This window comes from Epinephelus fuscoguttatus, linkage group LG8 (genome assembly GCF_011397635.1).
Source record: "Epinephelus fuscoguttatus linkage group LG8, E.fuscoguttatus.final_Chr_v1".
Taxonomy (NCBI): Eukaryota; Metazoa; Chordata; class Actinopteri; order Perciformes; family Serranidae; genus Epinephelus; species Epinephelus fuscoguttatus.
The window spans coordinates 5,454,888-5,474,386 of record NC_064759.1 but is presented as its reverse complement, the minus strand read 5'-3'; the positions used below and the strand labels follow the sequence as shown (position 1 = coordinate 5,474,386).

Genomic DNA, 19,499 nt, shown 5'->3' with positions numbered 1-19,499 from the left:
TTTAAAACAAAACATGATGTTTTCCAAACTATAATCAAGTGATTTTTTTGCCTAAACACGTTAATGACAAGTGTTTTTGAAACTTAACGAAACACAAAATTAAAACGTATCTGCTACATAATAACGTAATTGCGTTGCCTTTAGCAGGTCTGATTTGTACCAGATTTTCTGTGGATCATCACCAGACAAAGCTTATGAAGAGTTATCAAAAGCTTGTTAGTAACTCATAGTGTTTAGAAGATACTGACCAATGAACTTCAGAGGGGGCGTGGCTCAGCACATAGGTAGTCCTAGCTAACTAATTTCTTAACTGCTGAGTCAACCGTCACAAAACTTGGCATGAAATTTCTACATAAGTATTGGCAAGTTCATTCAAATCAACTTGTAGTGGTCGTCACAAATGCAAAAAATGGGCGTGGCATGACACAAATGAGACTGAGGTCAGAAATTGTTTGTCCGATCATGACAAAACTCACAGGATATGTTTCATAACAATGTTGACCCACATGTGTAAAATTACTTTGAAATGCTCAACAGGGGGCGCCACCAGTTCCACACAAGTGCTTTGGCCTAACTGCAAATTGTTTTCATGATTGATCAATACAGGGTGACGGTGTTACCAAAGGAGGGCGTGGCTTGTTATAGATTTAGTTGTAGTTTAATCAGGTATTGTCCAATAATCATAAAATCTGTTTTGTTCCTTCACAGCTTTCAACTTCTATCGGTCAGTGTTAGCTTGAACCTCGGAGTGGTCTCTTGCAGCTACATTTTGACTTCGGCAACATAAATATCTCAACGATTATTGGATGGCTTTTGATAAAATGAAGGGTTTCCTACACATTTATTGATTTGTGGCATCCCACCATGTTTAAAACATCTGCTGCCACATTTTGATTTTCTATTTTTGGAGCTGGACCGTTCATTAGGAGCACTGTTGGAATATATAAACCATTTGGTTACTCAGAGCTTCACACTCTTGCAGCTCAGAGTGCACTCTGGGCACAGACGGAGCAGCAGAACATCAGGCGCGGTTAAAGTGAAACTTAACTGTACTTTGCGTTGGGTCTAAGTTTAGATCTAAGTTTACCTTCACTTGCCTCTGCAGCCGCTTCTTCTCTCATCCATCAATCTCACCTGATTAGCTCCGATCGGATCGACTATCCATCTCTCGCTCAAAACTCCACAAACTGCTGCAGTGGAAAAAAATAAGTCATGAAGAGTTCTGCCTGTGTTGCGTTCACAGTCCCGCAAAAACGTTAGAATTCAGAGCGGAGACACAGACAAGGACACACAGGCAAGAAAAACGAAGCCCCCTGATTCTGTGGGAAACACTTACATGTGGTTCATCATTTATATTTCCTTCAGGATGAACTTTAACAACTTTGATGATCTTTTATATTTCCATCTAGCACCATCATCAGGTCAACGTTTTAATGTGTGTAATTCTTAAGTTTATAACCAAATACCTGCAGAACTATTGACATCACCATCAGTCTCAGCTGGAGTTTGTTTCTACTAATAATTAGCTAATGTTAGCATGCTAACGGGCTAAGCTCTGATGGTGAACATGGACACATGAGCATGTTACTGAAGGCGTCAGAGAGTTTATGGTGTAAAAACCATGAGAAACAAAATCATCATTTTTAAGAAAAGTCGTGGACGGAGTTTATTTCAACAAAGATATGTACATTTGAGAACACACACAGAAACATGTAAAAGGAATATTCCACTGTTTTCTACCCCCCATCTGAACCAAAGAGTCTCTGTAACTTTAGCTTATCACTTTGTTGTTTGTACTTCAGTTAAACTGAAGTTATCTGAGTCTGAAATGTCCTGAAGACAAATAAAAAATTATTTAGCGTGACATCAGACTGGACTCTTTCTTCAGATGTGTTTACAGCAGTCACAACTTTGACTGTTTTCATATGTTTGTCTTTTTAAACATGGAGAGTTAAAGTTTGTGTGGAGAAACTGAGCAGAGAAACACACCGACACCTTTCACACCTGCAGCACCGAGCGCTCAGGTGCGTCTCGTCGGTGTTTCTCTGACACCTGTCATCCATCTTCCTCTCATTGAGCACACACACAAACACAGACTACAGTTATTGGTGGATTCAAAGAAGCTCAGGCTGTGTGTGTGTGTGTGTGTGTGTGTGTGTGTGTGTGTGCGTGTGTGTGCGTGTGTGTGTGTTGCTCCTCTGCAGCTCTCACACCTGAATGTGCATCATAACTTGTTTACGATGAGTCTGGAAGTCTTCAGGCACCGTGTCTGGAACAGGAAATGCATTAATTAATAGGCGTTAACTGAAGTTAATAACACAGTTAATAATCTTAAATTTAACTGTAATCACATTACACTTGTATGTATCGCAATACTGTTCTAAATTTGGTAAACACATTCCAATTACTAATTGCACAATTCTCACTCAGGACTTTGCAACTACTTGCAACGCACTGTTCTGCAACATTCTAAAAACCTGATGGTTCACACATAGTGTATCATCTCTATGCAACAACTCTCTGTAACTCTGCTCTGTTTGCAGCTTTTCAGGTTTATTTTGTGGCTGAATATAATTTGTAGATTCTTAAAATATGAATGAGGACAGTAATAGTGAGATGCTACAGCTGCACTTGTAGTAGTGATGAAACGGTGATAAACAGAAACAAAACAAGCAATAGATGGACTCTATTCATAATAATTATGCCACAATGATATTAAAAACCAGCGCCAATTAATCAGTCAGTGAGAATGTGTGTGGGCGGGGCATAAGCACATACAGTGAGCAGCAGCACATTGTAAAACCAGCTGCCAGCGATTTGACCAGCTGAGTTGCAGGTGACACCATCAGCCGGCTTGAATCGAGCTCAGAGTGGCCACTTCACACTGCTGCAACTTTTCTCTGCAACGTTCTAAAACAGTTTTGTCATGAATCTTTGGTCTGGACTGGAGAAAGAGAACCAGCTTCGAGGTATTGAAAACTTTGAAAACTCAGAGTTACCCCTGATGTTACCTTGCTAACTCTAAATCCTGCTTCATAGAACAGGCCTCAGGTTGTCTGACGAAAGATTTGAGCGACTCCTCCTCATGACAGATAACCACAAACAAAGAGTGACAGCATAATGGTCATTCCTTTTCAAATTAAACCAGCAGGATGGTCAGAGTGGCCGTTATTTTTATGTGTACCGCTGCCAGTGCAACTGTTGTAGTCTGCTAACCCTTGTTTCAAGTTGTGAACTCAGTGAGGTGAATTTTTGGCAGTAACAACCAAACAAATCACTGAAAGGCATCTCTTGCGCGCTATCTGTGTTGCCATGCCGCTAGAGAGGAGTTGAGGATTGCTGGATTTATGTTACTCCCCCACCCCACATAGTTTCTGATGGGTCGTGTTTGATTACAGATTTCACTTCCTGTGAGCTATCTCATCAATAAACAAAATAAATTCACAAAAGGAAAGGAAACATTCTTACACCTATCTTCCCTAAAATACAACCATACACCAAAACTAAAAGATATATTATCTTTTATCTATAATGAAGTTTGGCGACGTTTCAACAACTCATCAAATGATCACTAACAACATCTGACGCTAATCAATCCATAATGCAGATTTGTGAGTGATCGCTTCACTGAACGTTTTCTACGTGTTTTGCAGAAAAAAAAAGAGCTCAAAACACGTGATCGTCTCTTTCTGGATGTTCAGGAAACACGTGAATTCACTTCAACATGTTTTATCTGTTGTTCAGATGTCGTACCGTTACACCTGTAGCGTAGGTTGGACCAGATGATGTTTTCCTGGGAGAAACAGAAGACACCGAGCCGGCCTCCTCTCATCGTGGTGTCGATCACTATGCCAGAGTCAGCCACCATGTTTGTCCCCTCAAAAAGCTTCATCCTGAAACACAGATAGACAGGAGCACGCCGGGTTAAAAACCAAACGTTCCCATAGAGAAAAGTCAACGCCCCATTTTAAACCCGGCGCACAGCGTGGCTGTCTTACTAGTTTCAGACCAAGCAAGCCCCCGAGAACACCGCCAGGCTTTGAAGCCAATTTTACAAAGTGGCCAAAAGTGAAATTACAACAACTGGGTTCATCATGTAGCCCCAAAAGACTTTTCCCCATTACTTACATTGTGAAAGAGACGTCTGTAAATCAGTGGATACATTTTTTTCTAGCGTCACAACCCTCGTGAAATGATTCGTTTCACTGTTGGAATTAGATTCATTCAGTCCGATAGCATTTGGAAAGTCTTGAAGAGTAAAATCATTTTGTCCTCATTCAAGTTAGCAAAACTAGACGTTAAATGCTCAGCCGCACACGGCCAACACAAGTCTCCAGTGCGCCTGGTCTTGGGGCCCCATAATGTGAACGACCTGGGTAACTTCATACCCCAGAAATCGAGTGTTTTTGGCTTCATGCTGCGTCTTTACAGATCTGACAGGATATAATCAAACCAAATAATATGTAGATTAGGGCTGTCAAGATAACGTGTTAATGTCGATGAATTAATCACAGAAAAACAAAGTGTTAAAAAATTAATGCCGATCAATCTTGCTCCGTGGTGTCCCAGTGCATCATTGAAGGCCACAGTGGCTCTGTCACATGATGGAGGCGAATGAGACGATGCTGTTTGGCCCCGTGAACGGGCACCGTTATCTGCCATTTCTGCAGTGAGGAATTTTCGTGCAATCGGTGTACGTAAAGCCTGAAATATCACCTCAGCACAAAGCATTTAGCAGCGAACCCAAAGGTCTGAGCTAGCGCAGCCTCTGATGCTAGCGCTAGCAGCCAGCCTCGTCAAGCCACACTCGACCAGGTGTTAAGACTCAAACTGAGGAAGTCTACCTGTGACCCAATAACTAAAATGGACTGCAGGCCAGTTTCAGTGTTAGAGGACAGAAAAATGCAGCAGCTTTACTACGACACATCTGACAATATTCATTCGAACTGAAATTTTTTAAATACTTTCACAGCAACAGTTGATGTATGCGATTAATTAAGCTAATTAATCACAGTAATTAATTAGATTCATTTTTTAATTGCTTGACAGCCCTAATATAAATAAAATAACAAATACAGTGCAAAGAAAGCAGGACATGTTAGGATGTATTTCCAAAACTCTTCATATTCACTTCAAACACCCAAAGTGAAGATAAAAGGGGAACAGCAGCTGGAACGAACTGAACTGTGTTTGAGTTTCAGATCATACAGTGGGCGAGAGACCAGAGAGACAGACAGACACACAGACAGAGAGACAGACAGACAGACAGACAGGGAGAGAGACCTGGGCCTCTGTACTCTCTGTCTCTCTGCAGCTCTGTGAAAAGACTTTGTACAGAAACCTCCTCCTCCTCTTTTATTTCTTTCTTTCTGAGTGACTGAAGAATGTGAGTCCAGACTCTTAAAATCTGCTGTTTCAGAAACATTTCAGTCACTTTGAATTAAACTGATTCTGATGACCGCTCCCTTACATCCTCCTCCCAGAGTCTGAATACTACAGTAAAGCTAAAATTAAATCTACATACAAACAAACAGAAATTAAATGCATGCAGATCATATTTTGTCTTTTCACTCCTGTTGTTAAATACATATTTAAACTAACAGCTCCTCTTTGTGTTGGATGTTATTTCCCTTCAGCTTTGACACCATCAAAGTTTAACAGAAACTTTTCATCCAAACACACTGAGCTTCATCATCATCATCATCATCATCATCATCATTATTGGTGTTGTTGTTTATTATTGTTTTTATTAAGACGTTATTATTCTGTGATAAAACCTGACAGTTTGAGAGTGTTCATATGTTTTATGTGAAAACTTTTCCAGTGTGTCTCTCTGTCTCTCGTCTGATCTGCATATCAACGGTTGCTGAGGCGGATTCTTGCCAGGGCTTTGGTTGTCATGGAGACGAGTACAATAGAGTACCGGGGGGCCCCGGAGCCACAAAGAAGTTTCAGAGGGGAAAGAATGCAGTAAAAAGTAAAGAGAGGAAGAGACGGAGAACAGACAGCTGCGGGCTGGCAGAGTACTACAGAGTACTGCAGAGTGTCAGTACTACAGGGTACTGCAGTATCTGTACTACTGTACATTTCTACAAAATATTCATTTACATCAGTACTACAGAGTACTACAGTATTAGGAATACAGGATGCTGTAATACTGCAGCATCAGTACAGTTTATGTCCCTAGTTTCAGGGTTCCCACATATTTTAACGGACAAAATGTTTCCATGACACTTTAAGGATCCAGAATAACATTTAATGACATTCACAACGTTTTCCAGGTTTATGAAGACCATGAAAACCCTGCTGTTTAGTGTCTAACCCAGCCTCAGGTCTGGTTCTGGTCTGGTTCTGGTCTCACCTGATGTAGCCCACCTGCGGTCGGTGGCTGAGCTGCCAGCGGTATGAGGTTTTGTCCTTCCAGCCTAAGTTTCGTGGATCCTTCCAGAGCAGCTTCACCTCTCCAGGTGTGTCTCCGGTGTGCCACAGGGCGTTCCTCAGGAACTGTCCTGGTCCAGTCCGAGACTTCACCGCCTGCAGGATGGACGCAGTTATCATATTTATTATATCTATGTAGAGTAAATCTATGTGGAACAACCGATTCATGCTTCAACCTGCAGCTGCGGAGCAGAGAGACTCAAATATAACTGACACATGTTGTACTGATTAAAGCCACCTGATGGCAGCAGAGAGCCGATGTCTCAGAACAACAGAGTACAGTAGAGACCAGTAGAGTACAGCAGAGATCAGTAGAGACCAGTAGAGTACAACAAAGTACAGTAGAGAGCACTGGAGTACAACAGAGTACAGCAGAAATCAGTAGAGACCAGTAGAGTACAGCAGAGATCAGTAGAGACCAGTAGAGTACAACAAAGTACAGTAGAGAGCACTGGAGTACAACAGAGTACAGCAGAAATCAGTAGAGACCAGTAGAGTACAACAAAGTACAGTAGAGAGCACTGGAGTACAACAGAGTACAGCAGAAATCAGTAGAGACCAGTAGAGTACAACAAAGTACAGTAGAGAGCACTGGAGTACAACAGAGTACAGTAGAGACCGATAGAGTACAGCAGAGCACAGTAGAGACCAGTAGAGTACAGCAGAGCACGGTAGAGACCAGTAGAGAACAGTAGAGACCAGTAGAGTACAATACAGAGCCGAGGAGAGTACAGTAGAGACCAGTAGAGACCAGTAGAGTACAACAAAGTACAGTAGAGAACACTGGAGTACAGCAGAGCACAGTAAAGACCAGTAGAGTACAGCAGAGCACAGTAGAGACCGGTAGAGTATAGGAGAGATCAGTAGAGAACAGTAGAGTACTGCAGAATACAGTAGAGACCAGTAGAGTCAGTAGAGTACAGTAGAGACCAGTAGAGTACAGTAGAGATCAGTAGAGACCAGTAGAGTACTGCAGAATACAGTAGAGACCAGTAGAGTCAGCAGAGTACAGTAGAGACCAGTAGAGTACAGTAGAGATCAGTAGAGACCAGTAGAGACCGGTAGAGTACAGCAGAGTACACTAGAGGGCAGTAGAGTACAGCAGAGTACACTAGAGGGCAGAAGAGTACAGCAGAGCACAGTAGAGACCAGTAGAGTACAGTAGAGATCAGTAGAGACCAGTAGAGACCGGTAGAGACCGGTAGAGTTCAGCAGAGTACACTAGAGGGCAGTAGAGTACAGCAGAGTACAGTAGAGACCAGTAGAGATCAGTAGAGACCAGTAGAGACCGGTAGAGTTCAGCAGAGTACACTAGAGGGCAGTAGAGTACAGCAGAGTACAGTAGAGACCAGTAGAGTACAGTAGAGATCAGTAGAGACCAGTAGAGACCGGTAGAGTACAGCAGAGTACACTAGAGGGCAGTAGAGTTCAGCAGAGCACAGTAGAGACCAGTAGAGATCAGTAGAGACCAGTAGAGACCAGTAGAGATCAGTAGAGACCAGTAGAGACCAGTAGAGACCGGTAGAGACCGGTAGAGTTCAGCAGAGTACACTAGAGGGCAGTAGAGTACAGCAGAGTACAGTAGAGACCAGTAGAGACCAGTAGAGATCAGTAGAGACCAGTAGAGACCAGTAGAGTTCAGCAGAGCACAGTAGAGACCAGTAGAGATCAGTAGAGACCAGTAGAGTACAGTAGAGATCAGTAGAGACCAGTAGAGTAAAGTAGAGACCAGTAGAGTACAGCAGAGTACACTAGAGACCAGTAGAGTACGGTAGAGTACAGCAGAGTACACTAGAGGGCAGTAGAGTACAGCAGAGTACAGTAGAGACCAGTAGAGACCAGTAGAGATCAGTAGAGACCAGTAGAGACCGGTAGAGTTCAGCAGAGTACACTAGAGGGCAGTAGAGTACAGCAGAGTACAGTAGAGACCAGTAGAGTACAGTAGAGATCAGTAGAGACCAGTAGAGTAAAGTAGAGACCAGTAGAGCACAGCAGAGTACACTAGAGACCAGTAGAGTACAGTAGAGATCAGTAGAGACCAGTAGAGACCGGTAGAGTACAGCAGAGCACGGTAGAGACCAGTAGAGAACAGTAGAGACCAGTAGAGTACAATACAGAGCCAAGGAGAGTACAGTAGAGACCAGTAGAGACCAGTAGAGTACAACAAAGTACAGTAGAGAACACTGGAGTACAGCAGAGCACAGTAAAGACCAGTAGAGTACAGCAGAGCACAGTAGAGACCGGTAGAGTATAGGAGAGATCAGTAGAGAACAGTAGAGTACTGCAGAATACAGTAGAGACCAGTAGAGTCAGTAGAGTACAGTAGAGACCAGTACAGTACAGCAGAGCACAGTAGAGACCGGTAGAGTACAGCAGAGTACAGTAGAGACCAGTAGAGTACAGTAGAGATCAGTAGAGACCAGTAGAGACCAGTAGAGTACAGCAGAGTACACTAGAGGGCAGTAGAGTACAGCAGAGTACACTAGAGGGCAGTAGAGTACAGCAGAGTACACTAGAGGGCAGAAGAGTACAGCAGAGCACAGTAGAGACCAGTAGAGTACAGTAGAGATCAGTAGAGACCAGTAGAGACCGGTAGAGACCGGTAGAGTTCAGCAGAGTACACTAGAGGGCAGTAGAGTACAGCAGAGTACAGTAGAGACCAGTAGAGACCAGTAGAGATCAGTAGAGACCAGTAGAGACCGGTAGAGTTCAGCAGAGTACACTAGAGGGCAGTAGAGTACAGCAGAGTACAGTAGAGACCAGTAGAGTACAGTAGAGATCAGTAGAGACCAGTAGAGTAAAGTAGAGACCAGTAGAGCACAGCAGAGTACACTAGAGACCAGTAGAGTACGGTAGAGTACAGCAGAGTACACTAGAGGGCAGTAGAGTTCAGCAGAGCACAGTAGAGACCAGTAGAGACCAGTAGAGATCAGTAGAGACCAGTAGAGACCGGTAGAGTTCAGCAGAGTACACTAGAGGGCAGTAGAGTACAGCAGAGTACAGTAGAGACCAGTAGAGTACAGTAGAGATCAGTAGAGACCAGTAGAGTAAAGTAGAGACCAGTAGAGTACAGCAGAGTACACTAGAGACCAGTAGAGACCGGTAGAGTACAGCAGAGTACACTAGAGGGCAGTAGAGTTCAGCAGAGCACAGTAGAGACCAGTAGAGTACTGTAAAGTAAGACCAGTAGAGTAAAGTAGAGACCAGTAGAGACCTTGAGCTGCAGGGCCGGCTGGGCCATGGCTTTGAAGGGGATTGTCTGCCAGTACGACTGCTCCGTCTGTTTCCACATCACCACGTAGAAACTCGAGGAGTCCTGGTACCCAAAGATGAAGCCGGCGTAGTCGTCGTCGGTTACCGTGTTGACGTGAAACGTTCCCTCGAAGTCGACGCCGTTAAACGCCGTGTAGCCTGCAGACATACAGAGGAGGTCAGGTCTATACTCCTGCTCTAACTGTAACCCTGGAGTTCATGAAGATGGAAACAAAGACACGTACCCACAGCTAACCCCGGGTCACTGTTCATCGTCTGGACGATCTCCATACCCTGCAGACACACGTGTACAGGACGGATTATAGGAGGAGTTATTTACAGCAGCATTAAAGTGACAGTCAGACAAACAGCAGCAGAGATGGGGGGGGGCGGGGTCAGAGGGTCACCTGGTTAAGAACCACCCAGGTGGGATCGATCTGGGCGTCGCCCTCTGGGTCCAGGATGACCGTCTGATAGGCTCTGAAGTCTGTCAGAGTGACCTCAGCGCTCTCCGGACACACGTCAATCAAATCCATCACTGTATCATTATCAAAGTCGTCCTCACAGACGTCCCCAACACCGTTAGCTGGAGAGACAGACAGACAGAGAGAGAGTAAGAGACAAACTGGCACCTCTTCAGCTACCAGTCCACGCTCAGTACTTGGTCCGGGCTGGGACCTGAACCTGTTCCCAGTCCAAGTCCCTGTGGACCGAGCTACGTCTGCCCCAGGTTGGTACTGTTGGAGTCTTTTTGACTGTGTGTTTCAGGTTGTTACCGTCAGAGTCTTTCTGGTTGGGGTTGACGATGAGTCGGCAGTTGTCGTAGTCGTCAAGGACGCCATCGTTGTCGTCGTCGTGGTCGCAGTCGTCTCCAAGGCCGTCGTTATCAGAGTCTAGCTGGGAGCTGTTGGGGATGTCTGGACAGTTGTCTCTGCTGTCCTGGAGACCGTCTCCGTCCCTGCAGGAAGACATTAGTAACAGCAGCAGGGTTCAGACTCAAGCTTCAGTGTTTCTGCAAGAACTGTGTGTTTTTATTATTAATGACAGAATAAAAATAAACTGCCTGCTCCTGTTGTCTCAGGTTTGTTTCACTGATTCAACAAAATAAAGGAAGAGGTGTTTTGACAAGTAAGGAGCGAGTCCTGCATCATCGTGTCGGGGTTTATTTTTGCAATAACGACCTGTTCGCTGTACATTATCCCGCATATTATACAGCTACTTACTGAAGAAATCAATAATGTGACGAAAAATATTGATACTGTTACTCAGAAATAATAGATATTAGAATTAATAGTACTGTGTGTGTGTGTGTCAGACGTACGTGTCCTGGTTGGTGTCACAGACGTCTCCCACCAGGTCGTTGTCGATGTCCGTCTGAAAGAGAGAGAAGTTTAGAGGGCCCACTTTGACCTCTGACCTGTTGTCGTCTGTTGGTCTTCATGACGGTCAGGCTCCTACATAAGGTGCAGTGTCCATCTCTGTCTGTACCTGCATGGGGTTGCTGAGTTCAGGACAGCTGTCACAGGCGTCTCCGACTCCGTCTCTGTCTCTGTCCGTCTGCATCGGGTTCGGTACCTTCGGGCAGTTATCCAGGACGTTTGGAATACCTGAACACACACACACACACACACACACACTTATTTCTTCTCCTATAAATGATCCTGTATGTGATCTGATCAGGTTGACGTGTTCTGTTTCCTGTTGACCATAAAGACACAGACTGATGGACTCTCACCGTCTCCGTCGATGTCCTGGTCACAAGCGTCTCCCTGTCCGTTGCTGTCGGTGTCCTTCTGGTCGCTGTTGGGGACGTTGGGACAGTTATCACAGGCGTCTCCGAACGAGTCGCTGTCTGAGTTCTGCTGGTCTTTGTTGGGGACCAGCCGGCAGTTATCCTGAAGGACACGTCACAGGTCACATGATTACATCACAACACACACACCCATGCTCACACGCACACACACACACACTAACACACACAGGCGTTGCCTAACCTCCACATTTTTGATGCCGTCTCCATCTGCGTCCTCGTCACACTGATCTCCGATCCCGTCGTTGTCGGCATCCTCCTGACCAGAGTTTGGTGTGAACACACAGTTGTCCTGGTGGAGGGAGACAGACGGTCACACACTCACAGCCAATCAGTGACTTTAGAGAAGGTGATGTCATGTCGTTATATGTCAAGCTGAAATCTTTAGATCAAGACTGAATAAATTAACTTCACACACTTCATTAACAAATATTTAACGATTGAGCTTTATTGATTTTGAAAACAGAAATGACATGACACACACTGTGACAGGATATGATGATGATGATGATGATGATGAAGATGAAGTCAGGTGTCTCACCTGTTTGCAGTGTTTGTCGTTGTCCATACAGGGCAGAGAGCGGTCAGGATACCCGTCGATGTCTGTGTCTTGTCCACATGTGTTACCATTACCAGCCCAACCCACGTTACACTGCGCACACACACACACACACACACACACACACACACACACACTAACACACACAGACGTTGCCTAACCTCCACATTTTTGATGCCGTCTCCATCTGCGTCCTCGTCACACTGATCTCCGATCCCGTCGTTGTCGGCATCCTCCTGACCAGAGTTTGGTGTGAACACACAGTTGTCCTGGTGGAGGGAGACAGACGGTCACACACTCACAGCCAATCAGTGACTTTAGAGAAGGTGATGTCATGTCGTTATATGTCAAGCTGAAATCTTTAGATCAAGACTGAATAAATTAACTTCACACACTTCATTAACAAATATTTAACGATTCAGCTTTATTGATTTTGAAAACAGAAATGACATGACACACACTGTGACAGGATACGATGATGATGATGATGATGATGAAGATGAAGTCAGGTGTCTCACCTGTTTGCAGTGTTTGTCGTTGTCCATACAGGGCAGAGAGCGGTCAGGATACCCGTCGATGTCTGTGTCTTGTCCACATGTGTTACCATTACCAGCCCAACCCACGTTACACTGCGCACACACACACACACACACACACACACACACACACATTAATGATGAATACAGTCTTTGACAGACCTGTGATGACCTCCACTCACCCTGCAGGCGACCTCTCCGTTCCTCTCCATGGCGCAGTGGGCGTTGGAGTCACAGGGGTTAAAGGTCAACGCAGCACACGACTTCCTGGGGAAGCACCCTGATGTCTGGTTACCAATGAATCCAGGTTTGCAGCCTCCACACTTGTATGACCCCTGAGAGAGGATGGGACATGTCCTCAGTGTTACAGCTGAGTGTCCACTAGAGGGCGCCGCCTCATTGTGACTGACTGCAGATCAGTTCTTATGCAGAGATCATGAACTCACCACAGTGTTGATGCACACAGAGTTTGATACACAGGCGTCTGGGAGATCTAAACACTCATCGATATCTACACAGTCCTGAGAGACAGAGACAGAGAGACAGAATTAATACGACTGTATTCCATTCACGCTTCGATGCACATGACAGAATGGAGCCATTTTTTTTAAGATATTTTTTTCGTGTATTTAGCCTTTAATGGACAGACAAGTGTGAAGGGGGACAGAGAGAGAGAGGGGATGACATGCAGCAAAGGGCCACAGGCTGGACTCGAACCCGGGCCGCTGCGGCAACAGCCTTGTACAAATGTCAAATGTTTCAGGGAAAGTTAAACTTATTTAACTCATCAAAGCAACGCTCAGGAATGATCAGCCTCAGTGTGACTGAATGGAAATGACGGTCAGTGATGTAAAAATGTTTCTGGCTGACAGACAGACTCTCTGACTTTGATTGTATCCACAACTAGAAAAGCCCTCAGAGAGTGCAGACCTCCGCCAAGTAGGTGATATCCCCTCCCCCTCTGCATCAGATTTTGCAGGTTATTTGCATCACTGTCATTATTAGGTTATATATGCCTTCACCATGGAGACACTGTGGTGTGTTTATTTCGTTTTTATTTTGTACCAACACAGAATATAATATGGTTTTTTTGTATTTTTCACTTTCTTTTTTCCCAACACAGAACATTAATTTCAACTTTAGAATTACAACATTTAACAACTAGAACAAGACGTGCTTTCTGGCCACCAGATGGCGCTATTTTCACCATCTTTAGAAGCTGGAATTGCTGCTGAGGCTGTCAGACGATAGAATTTATTTATTATTTTATCCACTTTGCTTCAGCTGATCACCACCAAAATTGTATCATCTGTTCCTTGTCTCACTATCCACCTTTCCTGAAAATTTCATCAAAATCCATTCATGACTTTTTGAGTTGTTTTGCAGACAAACAAACAAACAGACAAATAGACCAACGCCACCGGCGAAAACATAACCTCCTTGGCGGAGGTAATAAAACTTGGGAATTTAATCTGTTATCTGTCTTAACTCTGTATGAAACTGGGATGTATCAGATCAGTCCAATCAGCTGCGGCGCTGATATCCAATCAGGCGGGTGTGTTGGTCAGTAAAAGACTTCTGGAAAGGCTGCACTCGTGTATCCTCGCTTCCCTCCCCGCTAAAGGCCTCCTCTCTCCTCGCCTCCAAGGACAGATGGCAGAGGAGTCGAGGAGGGGTATTAGGATGAACCCTGTGTCTGTGTGTCTGACCTGTCTGTGTGTCTTGGCGTAGTCCAGTCCGGTTCCAGCGAGCGGCGCCCCCCACAGTCCAGGAGGACAGGGCTTACAGGTGAACCCCCCCACAGTGTTCACACAGGCTTCAGGAGAGAAACATGGCTGCAGCTCACACTGACAGAGAGACATGGAGAACAGCTGTTAATTAAATGTGTGACATCATCGCATCACTGTTATTGTTGTGTATTTTTCTTGTATAGTTGTAGTGTTGTTGTGTTGTATGTTATCTTGTTGTATGTTGTGTAGTAGTTTTTATTGTTGTGCAGTTGTTGTTGTTGTGTAGTAGTGGTTGTTACTGTTATTATAATTGTGTAATCATTGTTGCTACTGTAGTTGTGTAGTACAGTAGTTATTGTTGTGTATTAGTTGCTATAATTGTGTATTTTTTGGTGTATAGTTGTAGCACTGTTGTGTTGTATGTTATGTCATTGTATGTTGTGTAGCTCTTTGTTATTGTTGTTTTGCAGTTGTTGATGTTGTGTAGCAGTAGCATTTGTTTAGCTGTTGCTACTGTTGTTTAGTTGTTGTCAATATGTAGTAGTTGTTGTGTTGTTATTGTGCAGCTGTTATTGTTGTGTAGTTATTGTTGTTTATGTGAAGTAGTTGTGTTTTTATTTTTGTTGTTGTGTAGTTGCAGTAGTAGTTGTTACTGTGTAGTTGTTGCTTTTGTTGTGTAGTAGTTGTAGTTACTGATGTTGTGTAGTCATTGTTGCATAGTAGTAGTTGTTGTTGCATTGTTGTTATTGGTGTTGTTGTGTAGAAATAGTTGTTGTATAGTTGTCTTAGTGTAGTTGTAATTTTTGTGATGTAGTACTTGTTGTGTGGTCGATGTTGTTACAGTGTGTCGTTGCCGGCGGTTCCAGGTGAGCATTGTTCAGCAGTTGCTGTAGTTATTGTGTGTGTGTAGTAGTTGTTGTGTAGGTGTTGGCGTGTAGTTGTGGTTTTGTAAATTTTGTTGCGTAGTAGTTGTTGTGCTGTTGTTGTTGTTGTAGTTACCTCGTTGATGTCGTGACAGTGCGTCCCGTTGCCGGTGGTCCCAGGCGGGCAGGGTCCACAGGTGTATCCAGGGTAGTGCAGACTCTCCATGCAGGACACGCCCTTGTAGCAGGGGTTAGGAGAGCAGCGAGAGCGAGGCTCATGGAAACCTGCAGAGACCGAGAGCGAGACAGGCTGGCTTCAATCAGGTCCTCAGATGTGACACAGCTTTAATAAGAGATGGAGCTGCTGACTCACCACAAACCTGACACTCCAGGATGGTGTTTCTGATCAGAGACATCTCTTTCACCTGGACAGAGGGACAGGAGACAATCAATAACCTGTTCTCTGAAGTCCTGTCTGTCTCTCAGTGTGTCTCACCTGTTCTCTGATGTCCTGCCGCAGTTCTCCCAGGATCTGATTGAAGATGATGAGCTGACCGATCAGAGCCTTGGTGTGGTCACCTGACAGGAGGCCATCAAAGCGACAGGATCAGAACAGGTGAGATGAAACTGATCAGCTGTGATTATTGATCAGGTCAGAGATAGGTCTGTTAACTCACCCAGGATGGAGTTCACCTCCCCACTCACTGAAACACCAAAGACACAGCTGACCTCAGATATCACACATCAAACTATCAGTGACAATCATTTAAAGTGATCAGCTGGAACATGATGTGACACAGGAGAAGAAACCGTCCCACAGAAACATGACAAGAAGACGTATGAGAAGCTCTTCAGATTAAACTAGATTTACCGCCTCATGATTGTACGTCTCCACCAACCAGTCAAGTCTGTCCAGACTCATGTAGCCATGACAGGTAACAGTGCTTTAAATGTTGCTACAGAGAAGCTACAAACTCTAAAACATGGACGCTTCTTACACATCCCCCTGACAAATTTCTCTGTAGTCTCCTATAGCCGTATCTCACTTGAACTCTGCTGCACTGCCTCCATGATCTGTGGTGGTGCTGCTCTGTTTCGTCTGTATCCGTAAGCTTTCAGAAAACGTGCACAAATACAGACGAGTACAGACAGAAGGCTCCGAACATCTTTGCATCCAACCATGAGCCCTGAGAGAACTTTAAAACTTGTCGTGTAATCATGATAGCCTTCTTAACACATGAACGCTGCATCAGACCTGAACCCGAACACCAAACCATGACCTGATCCTCACCTCATCAGTGTCTGACAGCTGACCCGCTCTGATCAGCTCTAAGGCCTACGTGACTTAATCAAATGAACGGGTTAATGTGAGCTGACCTGTGTTGTAGGCTGAAGAGTCTCCTTGGAAAGGACAGTCCGTCAGAGCTCCAGCTTTAGCAACAGTGCCTCCTAGAGCCAGTCTGAGGGACTCCACTGCACCCTGACACACACACAGAGGGCAGATTACCACAAAGTTTAAATTACAGATTAAAGTGTGGTCAGAACATTAAAGGAGCTCACATAAAGAAACACAATAAGAACACACAAACAAGAGTCAACAATGAAATTATAAAATCATTTCAAAGCCTGTTCCTCTGTATCAACCTTTTTACATCTCAGAGAAACTCCTAAAATAATTTCTCTCTGTCTCTCACCTGTAGTCGGGCGTAGGCCTTCTGTCCGTGTCTGATCTCCACCATATCCGCCTCTCTGGGCAGAGGGACCAACGAGGGCAGGCCCTGACTGGAGTCGGCCAGTCGGCAGTTGACGTAGAGCTCCATGTTCATGTTGTCACGCTGAAGCCCGCCGAGCCTCAGGATGATGGAGTGCGTCCGTCCATCTGCCAGGTGAGCGTTCTGCAGGTTAACGGTGTGGATCTTCCCGTCTGCTCGCACATAACGCACCAGGACTGGAGGAAGAGGAGGAAGAGGAGGAGGAAGATAATAATCCCACACTATTTAGAATGCCAAAGAATATTTAGTAGACCCAAATACATAGTATGTCAGGTGCAGAATGCCAAAACCACCGGTTGCATTTTGCAGTACACATGCCAGTATGCTTCTCTGGCCCCTCTGACCCACAATCCTCTGCACAGTGGACGATACGTCACATCGACTGAGCCGCAGACAGATGACAGAAGCCGCATTGTGATGGCGGCGCGTTCAAGTGACTGATGACCAGTCAAATAGTAATAATAGTGAACAAAATATTCATGACGATTACCAATGACACAAGGACAGGACAGCACGGAGAAATGCAGATGTACTGTGAAAATAATGTTAGAATCTACAGTGTATGCAGGTGGTACTTTAAAGTCAGAACAAATTTTGCACTGCGGACTGCGACAGATATATGAGAGGATCAAAGTTCAAGGTGCAATGTTTTGATGAAGCAGTCCCAGCGTGTGAATGATCCATGCAACAGTAGGTGCTTCGTTAAAGGCAGTCGCAGTACCTGCTTAAAGTAAAAAGACAAAGTGTGTGATCTGGGTCAGAGCTCCTTTTTTTTAATTAGCCTGTCTATTTATTAGATAGTGCTTTTTATTTTTTTACTGCTTCCTCTACAGGAAAATCTTATCTTAAGTGACAGATTAGACTAACAGATAATGACAATCTGCTCACAGTTGCACTGCAGCCGATCGGTGAACATTAGTTCATGAAGGAAAAAAAGAACATGAGGCAGGAGGAAGAAAACTGATCAATAAACAACCACCAGGACTGTATAAAAACAACAGAAGAAGAGTGAAGAACAGAGAGAGTTCAGTATGTGTTCAGTCCCTGTTGTTTCCTGTTAAAGGGTCAGTTTGGTATTTTGTGTCTGAGGGCCCGCACACATGCTGCATCTTTAACCGCCTGGAAAACGCCAGCTTTTAAGAGCGCAGCAACAAGTTGCATCTGAGTTGCTGAGCAACCTCAACAAGCACTGTATCATAGCCTATTAACCTGAAATCCTGAGTGCAGAGCTGTTTGTGTGCAGGCCTGATGTAAAGCTCTGACAGCTCTGCACTAACATGATCAACTTCTTCATATTTATCACAGACTGATATTTACGTAAGGAGGGAAAGATATCTGTCAGCTGTGACTGGTTGGTCCTCGTCACTTGACATATGGTGTGCGCTGCTGCACTCCGAGAGTTGAAAGTTATCTCAGGGCACAGCCGTCGCACCCTGAAAAATAGGTGCTCGGCAACGTGTGTGTGCTTAGACGACGTCACTCTGGCGTTTGAGTGCGCCTGCTGTACATGTACATTGAAAACAACGAATTTGAAGGCGCAAAAAAACGCAGCATGTGTACCTGGACTTTAAGGATTATCTTCATTGGATACTATTACCTGCAGGCTGTTGTCAGTACTAATGGGAACAACTATTTTTTAAACTGTTCCAGTACTGAGTGAGAGGACTGCAGCCGGCAGCGTCGAAACAGGCTGCAATGTTAACACAGCTGCTCTCATCACCTGAGCCTCCACCTGAAGGAGCAGCTCTGTTCTCGGTCAGTGAACTAAAAACAGCATGAATATAAAGCACACTGAGACAATGGAAGATTATAACATGATTTATAAAGCATGGACACCACCCTGCTGGTAACAGTATCCGTGTTAATAAAATCTATTCCAACAGACTTCTTCATTAGAGACTTCGATCATCTTCACTGACATCAGCCTGTTTCAGTCTCCACTAACTTCTGCTGAGACAAAGAACAAAGTGGCTCTTCATCACAGATCAGTGCAGCAGCAGCTGAAGGTTCATAATGACCTTATTCATCCATCAGGAGGTCAAAGGTCAGACTGAACCCAAACACACACACAGCAGTTAATAAACTCTGTCAGATTACAGTGATCATGTAGATGAAGGCTGAACTCACAGTCTGTCATTATGAGGATGAAGAGAAAACAACAAGAGGAGCAGCTGCTCAGAGCGGACTGAACAACAGAGTCGTGACTGGAGTTCTCAATCTCAACCTGAGCCTGACGAGTATCGAAATGCCTGAAGGGTCGGACCAGGTTCTGGCCGGGTCAGGTATGATATCTTTTTTAGAGTTAGTGATAGAGGGTTAGTGATCCACCACGCTGGTTCATTTTCCACTGAAGACACGCAGGGCTTGCGCCGGCACACAGCCAGTGTGTCCCCGGGCGTTAGAAGCTGTCTAGTGCTTTTTTGGGGGGTCGAGCTTGGTCGGGCTCAGGCTCAGTATTTCATGTGATTATCTCAGAGAGGCCAGATTTGGGCTGCAGCTCACACAGGCGGGTCCAGTTTGGGTTGTAATTTTCTCGTCC

The 19,499-nt window shown here is 44.7% G+C and overlaps 1 protein-coding gene across 3 annotated transcripts in view; it reads right to left on the bottom strand.

Annotated features, from left to right (window-relative positions):
* Positions 1-1,538: 1,538 nt before the first annotated feature.
* The window catches only part of thbs3a (thrombospondin 3a), a 29,043-nt gene continuing 11,082 nt past the window's right edge, over positions 1,539-19,499 (bottom strand). The window contains exons 3-23 of one of the 3 annotated variants that reach the window (XM_049582822.1): positions 16,883-17,136; positions 16,566-16,668; positions 15,866-15,892; positions 15,685-15,767; positions 15,562-15,613; positions 15,325-15,473; positions 14,305-14,442; positions 13,042-13,116; positions 12,778-12,930; positions 12,578-12,688; positions 12,221-12,328; positions 11,426-11,585; positions 11,179-11,297; positions 11,012-11,064; positions 10,467-10,648; positions 10,098-10,276; positions 9,936-9,984; positions 9,653-9,849; positions 6,362-6,534; positions 3,754-3,893; positions 1,539-2,269 (exon numbers count right to left, since the gene is read on the bottom strand). In XM_049582822.1, the coding sequence (XP_049438779.1) occupies positions 2,208-2,269; positions 3,754-3,893; positions 6,362-6,534; positions 9,653-9,849; positions 9,936-9,984; positions 10,098-10,276; positions 10,467-10,648; positions 11,012-11,064; positions 11,179-11,297; positions 11,426-11,585; positions 12,221-12,328; positions 12,578-12,688; positions 12,778-12,930; positions 13,042-13,116; positions 14,305-14,442; positions 15,325-15,473; positions 15,562-15,613; positions 15,685-15,767; positions 15,866-15,892; positions 16,566-16,668; positions 16,883-17,136 (2,567 nt within the window). In that variant the 3' untranslated portion in view covers positions 1,539-2,207. Of the gene's footprint in view, positions 2,270-3,753; positions 3,894-6,361; positions 6,535-9,652; positions 9,850-9,935; positions 9,985-10,097; positions 10,277-10,466; positions 10,649-11,011; positions 11,065-11,178; positions 11,298-11,425; positions 11,586-11,684; positions 11,793-12,041; positions 12,153-12,220; positions 12,329-12,577; positions 12,689-12,777; positions 12,931-13,041; positions 13,117-14,304; positions 14,443-15,324; positions 15,474-15,561; positions 15,614-15,684; positions 15,768-15,865; positions 15,893-16,565; positions 16,669-16,882; positions 17,137-19,499 lie in introns of all 3 variants that reach the window. The other 2 variants (XM_049582823.1, XM_049582824.1) reach the window with 2 other exon arrangements.